This window comes from Varroa jacobsoni, unplaced genomic scaffold, assembly GCF_002532875.2.
Source record: "Varroa jacobsoni isolate VJ856 unplaced genomic scaffold, vjacob_1.0 scaffold_1219, whole genome shotgun sequence".
Taxonomy (NCBI): domain Eukaryota; kingdom Metazoa; phylum Arthropoda; class Arachnida; order Mesostigmata; family Varroidae; genus Varroa; species Varroa jacobsoni.
This window is the reverse complement of record NW_019214121.1, coordinates 1-12,059: the sequence shown is the minus strand read 5'-3', so window position 1 is coordinate 12,059 and position 12,059 is coordinate 1. Positions and strand designations below refer to the sequence as shown.

At 39.7% G+C, this 12,059-nt stretch overlaps 1 protein-coding gene across 2 annotated transcripts; it reads right to left on the bottom strand.

Annotated features, from left to right (window-relative positions):
- Positions 1-2,466: 2,466 nt before the first annotated feature.
- On the bottom strand, positions 2,467-8,327 carry LOC111267773 (uncharacterized). 2 transcript variants are annotated; one of them, XM_022846263.2, is made up of 4 exons: positions 4,644-8,327; positions 4,039-4,282; positions 3,195-3,341; positions 2,467-2,767 (listed from the first exon to the last, which is right to left on the bottom strand). In XM_022846263.2, the coding sequence occupies exons 2-4, from the start codon at positions 4,270-4,272 to the stop codon at positions 2,582-2,584; spliced, it is 567 nt and encodes a 188-aa protein (XP_022701998.1). In that variant the 5' UTR covers positions 4,273-4,282; positions 4,644-8,327; the 3' UTR covers positions 2,467-2,581. The 2 variants fall into 2 exon arrangements, with proteins under 2 accessions (XP_022701998.1, XP_086827567.1); XM_086971441.1 differs by having other exon boundaries at positions 4,039-8,327.
- Positions 8,328-12,059: the final 3,732 nt, after the last annotated feature.

Here is a 12,059-nt window from a genome sequence, read left to right as displayed (position 1 = left end):
ATACTTGAGAGTGATAATCGAAAAACGTCTAAATGAGAAGCTTACTTAAACTAGAATTGTAATGGTTGATATTTGGTTAAAGAACAGCAATGTAACCAGATGTAGAAACATCGTTTTTTTTTTTGGTGCAGTATTATATACAAATGTATATGTATATGTGTCTCGATCGGAATAAACATAGCAGCTACCTGTACAACAACAAAACAATTTCTGAGCGAATTTTCATCGCAGCCAAATGTTGGCTTTGTTCTTAAAGACGAAACAGCTTACATTGTAGCATAAAACTTCTCCTGCATTCTACATATTGGTATCATTAACAACAATTTTTACTTACACGGACCCAGACATTCGCTTGATCTCTTCATCGTTGCGAAACAAAGTGGAATGAAAATTCAATCGTTGAACTTATATCGGTTAGACTATAATGTTATGGCAGCGAAATTAATTAGCCAGTAAGCGTTATATCCTCTAACTATTCATGCATTTTCAAGCTTAATAAACGCGCAAACAATGTGAACCTATTCCCGAAGACTCCTGACGCACGAGTGCTAACGCAATCTAGCCGACATTTTGCGTTCTGTCCAGCTTTTTTTAGCTAAAAGTTCGATAAAACAAAGAAGATCTGCGATGAATGTTTGATGGACCCCTCGTTGGTTCGAGTAACGATTAAAAAATCTGTGACGAACAGAGATCTTTCAGACAGGTTGATGAATGAAGAAAATCGTCACAACGGGAAATAGATATTCGAAAACAATTTCATTATAGCGTCGCTCAGTATATTATTATTTTTTATATTATATAAGCTCAATTACGAATGCGGTGAGCATTCGGCAACGTTTATAGAAGCGTCCGTGCCTGTAGCTTTAGTCTGGATAGAATACCCGTGATAGTCTGCCATATTTCTCAGTTCTAGATCTAGATCTTACTGTTCTGTAAATAACGATAACTTTTCTGCTTTTTTCTGCTTTGTCACACAATGTATGCACCGCGGAGATATGGCAACCACTATTAGGCAAAGCCGTGTCGTAAAAGCCTGTCGCGTTTATAATAATTATAACGGACATAACAGAAAACTCTTTCGTTACTCGAAGTTCCTTAGTCAGACGCGTCGCGCCTGACCGACATATCAGCAAATGCCTTTTAACATTACATTAAAATTCATATCAACGTTTCCGAAGGCCTGCGCAAACGCCTACGAAGTCCTTATAGACATCTGCCAAACAGGATGATTAATTTACGTTGGCTACAATGTTCAACGATTACTCTTGTTGATTGACAGCGCGGATACTCACACTTGTCGGAGCTAAAATACCTTTATCCTGAGTGTACCCTGTAGTTCGTTTCAATGGAGGGTTTCCTTTCCACGGGTGGCAACTTGTAACTCAAGTACTGCCTACTAAGTACTTCGGGTCATTGCACTACTGGATAACCCGATTTCAAATTAGAGGTTTACTCAAAACACAGGCTTGACACAGGGTTTGATAGGCTTGTTTTAAGCATTCAGTCCAGATTTGCTAAGGTCTGTCGAGATGAGCTTAGAATTGCTAAACAAAGAATGTCATCAGAGGTAACTTGCTTTTCTGCTTTGTCACACAATGTATGCACCGCGGAGATATGGCAACCACTATTAGGCAAAGCCGTGTCGTAAAAGCCTGTCGCGTTTATAATAATTATAAAAATGAAAAAAACATGTCTTCGACAAAAAAGTCGACTTTAAGCTAAATCGACTAGCTCGATATGGAACTGATAACGCTTGGCCGTTTTGGGAATGCACACGATGAGTTAAAAAGAGATGGAAATGATAGACTGGAACCTCTGCGCATAAATATACATAGTAAAATATGAGCACGCTGGCAAATGGGTATTGTATTGGAAGCAACAAAGACTAGCTGAAATCGTTAAACTATAGTTTTAAGTAGACTGACGTTGCTGCAAAGGTCTAAACCTATGTTGTGAATGTTCCAAAACATCTTTTCCACCCTGCCCTACACACCCAATTCGGCTTTTTCCTCTTGGACCTACGTAGTCCTTAGCTAGTCGATTTACGGATTAATGGCTGCATTAAACAGATATTTTTGTTACTTTTAAATCTAAGTGGCTCAAACGACGCTGCCATTCTAGTCCTTCGAATAGAGTAGACACAGCTAGAAATGGAAAATCATTCGAATCGATCTTAGGACCCTCATTAATCTGGCCAAGTGTATTGTGCATTTAACACTGCTCGATACATTACTTAACGACTAAATCGAAACAACCTGTAGAAATAAAAAAAAAAAAAAAAAAAAACATATAGAAACGCCAGTTTCTTAAAGTCCTACTATAGAGTTGTGGGACTGTCACTCACTTGCTGCTCGTACATGCATATGGCCTATTCGTGTTTTCGACAATTACAAATCAACGCTAGTTTTAACAACTCTGTTTCAGGCAAAAGCTATCGTTGCGTCTCATTAAACACAGCCTAATGAGTAATTTTTCGGAAAACGGATGCAAACGCCTCATTTGTGTTTTATTAGTCAGAGGAAATCTGTTAACATTGTCAACAAGCGATGACTGTTATTCGGTCTAGTCATGTGTATGTTTATTAAGTTAGTTGAAACCACATTATGCAATCAGGTTTACTCTTCTTCAGAAGAAGCTGCACTTTTTCTTCGTCCATAGCTTCTTCGACCGTATACTTATTGTCGAATTCCTGTTTCACCGTAACTGCGCAAGTTTCGCCGTCGACACGTAACACGAGCTGGTACTTCCTCAACTTACGATCGGTTTGCTGTAACGCTCACACACATATTAGACATCCATTATTTGTGCTCTATGTCGCCTCAATCGGCTTCATGTCGACCTGAACGGCCTACAGATAGAAATCAAAGTTAGAATTTGTAGAGGATATAGATTGAAGTGTAGAAAAGGCGTAAGTGATACCGTTTTATTCTAGTTGTCGATAGAGTAGTCAAGCTTCAATCAAGAACATCCGCTAGGCTGAAAAAAACTGAGGTCCATACAGGATTGAGTACTACTAACATATTTATGCAGAAATGCATGTTGTCAAGTTCTTGCTGGCGAAATTGAATTAACTATTATTCAGTATCGATGGCCCAATATAAGAGCCCCTCTTTTTGGCGACAACGTCTCTAACACGAACAACGTCGTAAAAGGCTTATAAGCGTTTGAAAGCACGATAGACTTCTAGAACTGACCTCTTCTTCCTTTAAATTCGTTACGCGAATGCCGGGGTTGGCCATGCTGTTGTACTCGCCTGCGGACCCTTTCAGCGCTTTACGGGCTTTTTCTATTGCCAGAATCCAATCTTTGCGTGGTTCCGACGCAGCACGCTCCTCGAAGTCCTAGAAAATTCAAAGGTTACACGTATGGTAATCTTGACCTTCCATGCAATCCTTCTCAGGTCAAGATTGAAATTGACAAAAATTGCTACCCTCAATAGTAGTATCGATCCACTATACAAAAACCCAATATTCGATGCGCTTGTTAGCCCAATTGCAGGATACAGGTAATGAACTTTGAGCGTAAGAGAGTTACCAGCAGTTACTTAAGTGTTATTAGCAATGATACTCTTTCATGGCTGATGACTATCTGAGTCGCTCAGGGTATTTTGCAGAGATAGCGCGTACTTCAATTCAAGTTGCAACTTAGAAATATGGAAGAACTTCCGTTGGGCTAATGAGAATCAAGTATTTTTTGAATAGACTGTTAAGACAAAAACAATTACAATATTTATATATAATATATATATATAAGCGTGTGCAATTTTGCATGTGTATTCGAGGCATGACACAGCATCATACATCTAAATAATCCCAGTTTCAGAGCAAATTCTGTAGAGAATCATGTCCGACATTTACATGATGGGCAAAAATTTCCGTCGGTAATAACATTCCGGTACGCCAAAAATCAGAATATTTATGTAATCTCGCTTCAGAAAGAAATCAGCATGGTCCTTTTCATTTCCAACAGGTAGAGACACACTCGATAAGCGCCTCTATTTTTAGTAACTGCAAATGTTACATGTTACCGTTGACTTACTTGCTCAGTCTCCTCCGGAACCTCAGAGTCGGGGGATGCTCCGCGTACTACGGCGGTGATTGGTGGCATCAAGGTGCCCGTGTCGCGCTCCACATCGCCAGAACCCTCATCATTTTGTAAGGCAGCTTTTTCGTCCGGTGCAGCCAAGCGACAGCCTAGCGTCGTGTCCCACAGACAGAACTGCAGCGCAGTGCAATACAATGCTGCAGTAAATTTTCTTCGAAGGCCCTGCATAGCTGGAAATCTAGTAATTAATGGAAAACTTTAATGTACAATATGATCCGTTTGAATAAAGGGGCATTCTCTGCCGTGCATAAACAATAGGTTACGACCAATTAGGCAACATAACCGGTAATAGTAATATATTTTAACTGTGGCCGTGTGCAGATATTTGCAGAATGCGTTTTAGACGCATTCCCGACGAGATTTTTTTTTATCATTTTTCCTCAGTCACTTTAGGACGGCCTGCAACTTCTTCGTATTTCGTACATTAATGCTATTCGCCAAATATGTCGTTTGTACACGGGTTTTAATACATGGTTGATTGTGTCGTAGGCTGTACGGTTATCGTATGAGTTTTACCATCGGTTCTGTCTTGCACTTACCGTCCACGCCTAGTTTACCGTATAATAGCTATACTAAAAACGCGCCAGCAAAATGTTTGTCTTCCCAATTACTCGAACTGGGCGTCTCGTGTGGCCACACCCGCGTTTATATTCGACTATATAGTAGGTTCCACCCCGCCGCCATTCCCCGCCCAACAACAACACAGCCCCGCCATATTGTTGTTGTCCGGTGCTCGCCGTATAACTCAGTCCCCATCAGCAGTATTTTGTCATCAAATCGTACCATGTTTGCCCATTTATCGTTCGACTACTGGCTTGGGTATTCCCCTTCAGTTAACGGCGCATTTTCGGTTATGTGCGCGCTTTGTTTTTGCACTTGAATTTTCGACGACGACGACACGCTTTTGTCCATTGGTGCAGTTCGGCCGGGTGCCTCTGATCGTGATCTGTGCGGAAGAAGCTAAATTTCCGGCCTGTTAAAATTATAATTGTAATTAGTTGGCTCGCCGGTTGCCGTGAATTTATTTATTAATTTGCTTACCACAGAACGTGAAAATATATTTTATTATGATTTCAATTGTCAATGGTGCCATAAAAGAGAGGACGAGTACCGACGGACAGCTGAAACGTTATAGTTTCTGCGGAAGCTGACGAATTCGTCTGGGAATAGCCCGGGAACAAGCTATGGAATGAGACGACAGCAAAAGCTAAAATCACGTTTCCATGTACACTCACAAATTATGCATTAAGCACAGATTATGTGCCAGGGGAAAAATGCGCAGAGCTGCCTTACAGTGATACTGGTTAGAATTTCTGGCTGGGTATGCATATGAGGGTGGTTCACCTGTTCGAATGGACCGAGAAAAAGGTCCTGAGATAGTTGCCTAGCTCTACTGATGAGGACAACAAATTTCTTTTGAAAATGATCTTTATCATTTGTTAATTAGTACATGCATAGGCATCCATGTTCTAGAACTCGGCAAATAAGAAACTTCGATGTTCGTAGTGTTATTTATGTTTGAATTCCGGCGTTCGTTATTCGATATGATAAAACTGTGTTTATTTAGGTAGCTTAATAGGCAATGGCAAAGACGAAGTCCCATCGATGCAGAAGCTCTGCAAAAGAAACGATTCATATCATCGCTCAGTTTTATTTAACTAACTGTAATTATAGAATGTAACATATCTAAAGTGCATACTGTCACAGTGAATTGTATGAAAAAAGTTGAAGTGGCTTTAATAGAATGAAGGAAGAAAGCTAAATCATAGGTTTTCCTCTTGGAGGCCATTCGGGAAGACTTTATTTTTCCTCAAAGATCTGTAAAGCCAGAGTGCAGCGAAATCAAGATCGTCGAATTTAGCTAAAACCGTGTTAGGACCGCCTGTGTCCTTACTATGCGATAGTTGTGTTTCAATATACATAATACCTCGGGTGTATTTTTTAAGCAAGAATGCTTCCATCAAAAACACAATCAATGAAGACACTCGAAGGCGCATAATACTTCGTTCATAGATCAAATCAACGTAAACACCTCAGACTGAACCAGCTCTACTTCTACGCAGTAGAGTTACTACTGCTTCGTATCAATATGGAAAAGAACTCTAAGGCACGATGGTCAAACATGTTGTGCACGCAACTGATACGGAAAAGGTGACTTGGCGTGACGGAACACACGGTCAGCGTACCGGAAGTGCTGGATTTGTCAGCCGCCGCTTAACAATTAAGTTGTTGTCTTTTCATAACACATCTAACCGTAAACTAGAAATCCATAGAAGAATGAATTGCGCCAGCTATTGTCAGCTCTTCGAATAGACACAGATGGAGTTCGCATGTTCGTTTTAGATTTTCTAGCTACAACGATAGGTTTCACAATTATGTGGGGTAACCGATCAAGAAGGCTCTCTACTGTTCCAGAAAAGACTTTGCTGGAAATAGCGCCCTGTATAGCCGTAATGCTGAATGAACTTTTCTTTTCATTGATCCATATTTTTGGCTTATATCGATTTACAACGTTCAGGGATAACTGGAAAGCCGTTAGGGTGAAAACATAGAATCTAAGCTTGTGCGTCTAATTAGTTGTTACGGATAGCACGCTCGTATTTGAAATTAGTGTGACAGAGACGAAAAAAAGCAATACTATTGTGTGCTGGTATTTCTAATCTAGTTAGCACGTAGACAGTATCCTCGTAGTTCTAAACGTGTCCCAGCTGGGTTGGGACTTGAGCATAGTAAAGCTATGAGGACTTTTTGATTTTGTCATTCATCCTCACTTCTGATTAGAATCGAGTGCTGGATCCATAAAATGTCCTTCTTTTTTCATCGTATATGTAATTTTGCAGTAGTAGTAGTAGTAGTAGTAGTAGTAGTAGTAGTAGTAGTAGTAGTAACGCTCCCAATGTCGTCTTTGCCCAACTAATACGCAGCTGTAAATGCAACCAACACAGGAATGTAAGTATAGAATTAAGTTGCTCTAATGTACACGCAGTAATTGTATTCTAATGAAAAGGATCAATCAGGCCAGAACAAAGTACGGTAGGTACATTACGAAATTGGCACCAGCTCTTTTCGTTCAACGTGATGTTACCGGGTGTTGGCAGAATTAGGTAAGCCTATGCGAAAGTAACTTGTTAACATTTCATCGCATTTTTTCGTGGCTGTATTGTAATATGTACTTTGAAACAAAAATTGGCAAGATATGTACTTAGAGACAGAAAAGGATAAACGTCATTTCAAAAGTACATTTTGCCAGAAAAATAATTATCCTGTTGTTTGCTACGACCGTTTGTATAGATTACGCAAAAGCCATTAGAACTTAAACATTGCTTGTTGAAAACATCACTCAAAAGAGTGCACTCCTATATATATATATATATGGGAACTGAGTTAGTAATACCGCGCAGTTGTTGTTACAGATGTAACTTAAGTATCTTTAGTGAACGTATAATATCCATGAATTATTCATCAGTGGCTATACTAGCCAGCTTACATGAATTTGAGCCCAACAGATGATTATAATAATAGCAGAAGTTAATATGACCGACACTCAGTGCTGAAGCTGCATTTCCCCAGACAGTATTGCTTGAAGCAACGACCGCTTTTCGCAGGGCGCACTACGTGCCCGCTCAAATGGTCTCGCCTTGCCGTCATCATGGTTAGCACTACCCCTGAACGGCAACGCTAGCCCATCGTAAAATTCGGTCTGAAACAGGGGGCGAACGTTTTTGGGATAGAAACTATTGGTCCCCTGGATCATATCAGGTCACTTGTTGATTTGCTAGACACACTTTTAAGAGATGCTACGCTTCTGATAGCGATAAGGTGTAAATGAAGATCGACAATGATGCTAACCCCAATAGCGCGTGTATAGCACTATCCTACCTTTAAACGGTTAGCTTACAACGTACCTGACTCCGTTGCAAAATGTCTCTGCTTAGGGTTACCAAATCAGAACACATCACAAACTACGGTCTGTTGTTATGACATCCTTGCTCTGATTTTAGCTCCTTTTAGCGACGTACTTGAAAATAACAAGAAAGCTATTTATTATAACTATACCGACCATTGATCTGAGACACTAATTAGATCTTCCTACGAAACGCAAGTAACAGAGACAGGCCTAAAAAACGACTGTATCCGGAGTATGTCTTAACCTAAAGGTTTAGAATATTCCTAAACTTTCAGTAGTAAACTGCCGTCGATCCTTGCGGAACATCTCACTGTAGGCACGATCGGAAGTACTGAAAGAAATGATAAATAAATTTCTAAATTTCCAGTGCTCTCGTTCACCAGGTCGGCAGTGTTTCCAACCTTTGAATTGGATTGGCGCTGCTGAGGCATACTTCTGAAGACATTATAGATGCTCTTTTTTTGTTCAGACTAAATTTAAGTTTACGTTTCGATTAAACAAGCGGCGTATTAAAATTGTCATTTACACTCTTCTATCTATCGTTTCGTTAGCGAACAGCTGGAAACTACTTACAGTCGGCGTCGCCGTTAAGAAGTTGAACAATATTCCTTTTCATGGTTGCCATTTCAAGTCAACTTGGCCTAAAAACGTCGTACTGGCCCTTATCAGATTTTAACTAGAGGACCTACCCCAATAACTACTTCAGACCCAGCTACTCCTACTTGTCATGTCGAAGATGTTATGGCGAAATGGTGATAATTCACCAGTTATCTTAGCCAGCTGGATGTTTTTGTTTGACCGAGTCGATACGGCCAGTCTACGAAAACAGGCGGCAAAGCCAGGACTACGAAAGATAATCGTTAGAATAAAGGTTTTCATTGCAGTTTTTTTCATTTGTTTTGACGGTGCGTCATATTTCTAGCAGTTCCGCTGGTGACTTTCGGAGGGTCATTGCATTTTGATGCGGGGAAGCTACCCAACAAATGAATTACTTTCGATGTATTTAAAGGAGGTTCGTAAATGTTGGAGCTCTCGCTTGCCTTAGCGGCTCGGTCTTCAGTAAATAGAGTTGCTTCTGATTGTTTTATATATGCGCTAGAAATCGGTCTGCTAAAAGTTCTCTGTAGGAATCTCATAAACGCATTTCTCATAGAAGGAATGCTTTTGAACGTATTTGAATGAGTCTTTTTGCTGCAGATCGCAAATTCAAGTTTAAGTGACCGCTAGTAAATTTGTACGAAAAAAAAATTGTACAGATGCTAAATAAATATTTATGCAGAGGTCAAGGGATTCTGCCTTATATATGTATTATGATATACGAGCTTGTTACTCGGTACAGGTGGATTAAACTGCAATTAAACTTTTGGCACCTGATCAACAGACCACATTGCCATATCGAATAACTTACCATGCCACTAAATATTGCGCTGTTTCTATAATTTCTAAGCTACGCTTGTTCGCTGAACGCCACTACATAATGTATCTAATTGAGTTTGCCATGTGTGTAGGTAACTTGAGTCTAGTTGAGGTAATCGCTAGTTCGAGACCTGCAATGCAACGCATGCATAACATGAACGTCTCATTGACAACTGTATAACAGAGGTTAATGATTAACAAACAGAATAGTAAACTATTTCAACGACGCTAAAACAAATACGTCAGAACGAAATAAAATTCGCGAGTCACTTGGCAGTTGTGAGCCGTAGTGTCTCTACTAAAACTCAATCCACCTTTAAGATCATATATGTTCTTACCAAACATCGTTATATTGGTTACGGCACAAAAACACAAATACCAGCCTCCGCCTCTCACCCGAAGTTTTCGCACTGAATCAGACACGAGCACACCAGTGTCAATCTCATACACCCAGTGAGCGCTATCTCATCCGTCTCGCTTTGGGAGGTAACCATCGCTACGGACGAGTAGAAAACACATGCCTTTTTCAGGACTCGAGAAGTAGATTTTCCGACGGAAGTCATGCCAGGTATTTTCCGATACTGGTAAACTTTCAGTCAGTTAGCGCATTGTCGTTCCTCGCAAATTAGAAGTTCATGTGACAATTGATACGAAGTTTTATAATATTTTAGCACATTTATTTGCAAAACATTTGTCTAACTTGGTCCGTACCAGTAGAGGTGACAGATGCCCCGGTGGTAGCAAATACTGCGGATCGTGCGTTAGTTCCAGAACCAGTGGCCAAATTTCTATAAAAAGGCTACCGCAGTCACGTGCACATTCTTCACCAGGTTACGATATAAGTGATGACGACTTTCTTCAGTGCTCCTTTCCGTTTCACCCTCTGTTTACACTTATTAAGTATCAGAGATAGTCTGTCTTCCCCATAAATCCGTTGTTCTTTTACTGTTCATTGCGGAAGTTCTTACGGGAAATGTGTGTAATGAAATAGAGCATATTTTTGGCACCTACCCTATCTTGTCTTTTAGAAATAGAGTGTGCGTTTATAAAATCAATCAAAAGATTATCTGCCGATAAACAAAATTGCCGGTCTTCTTTAATTGGCAGCGATTGGTCAAAAGGCTGCCTAAATAACTCGATCTATATATATGTGTGCTGTGTACAGTGACAACTCTATAACTGAAAAAGCTGCTTGAAGCGAGTTGTTAACTGGAGGGATGGTACTTTAAACCTAAACAAAGTACCCGCCTCCTGATCAGCCATGTAAGGTCGATGGGAACTTGAATGGCAGCCAACTGGTTAATTAGTCAAGAAGATAAATTATAAATACAACTCTGTTGTGAAGTATGTTAAATGTATTAACTTTTAGGGGCAGTTGGGATTTTGAGTGCGCTACACATTGGGTGAAACGCAAAAGGAACACATCTTTTCATTAACCCTCAACGGCTCGCGCGGTATTGATCAACGTGCAACGGTTCCTGTATATAGTTTTTACAGGTAGCAAGAAGACTAGTGTCTGCTCGTCGATATGAAACAGCAAAGTTAATGGAATAGCTCCATATACATATATGTATATATACATGCGGAGATATACGCCTAAGCTTAACGGCGTTACGTCAGATATCTACTCCAATGAAACCATATAATTCGAAGATGCTGCCTTTCGTAGATAGTATCGCCAAAGATTAGCGTGGTAGAAGTAATGCTATAACGTACTGCAAGCCTTGAACAGTGTATTTGCGACAGTAATTACACTTGAAAATTGAAGGTCATCTGATATAAATTCGAGAATTGAAAAAATCAAGCTCCCCTTTTTGTCCCCTACACTTTTGCCTGTATTGTTAAAGGCGTGTATAGAGATAGCAAAACATTGACGTACTTTGGTTATTTCCAGGTGCTCCTTACGTATGCTATAGAAAGGCGATCAGCGTCTTTATTTAGCACGATTCAAAATCATTTTCAGTGAATGTTAGGAAAAGCTGTAACTTTTGTTTGCAGGTCAGACAAGTAAAGCATTATCAGCAATCAATATCACATTAAGAACTTGTCAAAATGTGATGATCTGACAAACTCTTTTCTACCCCCTCAAAAAAAAAAGCAACGTATAGCATTCATCTTTTACATCGACTTGTTCTACAGTTAAAATATAGGGAGGTGGTTGCTAATGACATGAACTTATGTTAAATTTTATTTCATTGTTAACGCTAGCTGAATGTAGACATGATGTAATGCAAAATTCAAAAATATTCTCTATCTCATATCCATATATATTGTAAAATACAAAATGTGCTGAAACCTACATGAACAATGTCTGTCTACCGCTATGCAAATTGTATCAAACGAAAAAAACTCTTATTAATAAGCCTTACCATTTATTAAATTGTTGATACACCTTGGCTGACGAGCCACGTTCATTTTCTCCCTTTCGTAGATTTAAGTTGAACTCATTAAAGTAAGGGGGAAAATGAGAAAAAGTGAGAAAAAGACAAAAGCCTAAAAACACACTGCTCCTCTACCTGCCTTTAGGTCGAACGAGGAAACGAAGAACCAAACATTTGCACCCGTGACTTATCGGCCTTTATGCATTTGATACATAAAAAAAAACTAACTATATTGTCTTACAAAAATTTCC

Excerpts from the sequence above, each read along its gene's own strand:
- LOC111267773 (XM_086971441.1), bottom strand. The coding sequence starts at position 4,272 with ATGCAGGGCCTTCGAAGAAAATTTACTGCAGCATTGTATTGCACTGCG. Across the intron at positions 3,342-4,038 it reads TTCCGGAGGAGACTGAGCAA|GACTTCGAGGAGCGTGCTGC; the intron begins GTAAGTCAACGG and ends TGAATTTTCTAG. Across the intron at positions 2,768-3,194 it reads CGAATTTAAAGGAAGAAGAG|CAAACCGATCGTAAGTTGAG; the intron begins GTCAGTTCTAGA and ends TGAGCGTTACAG.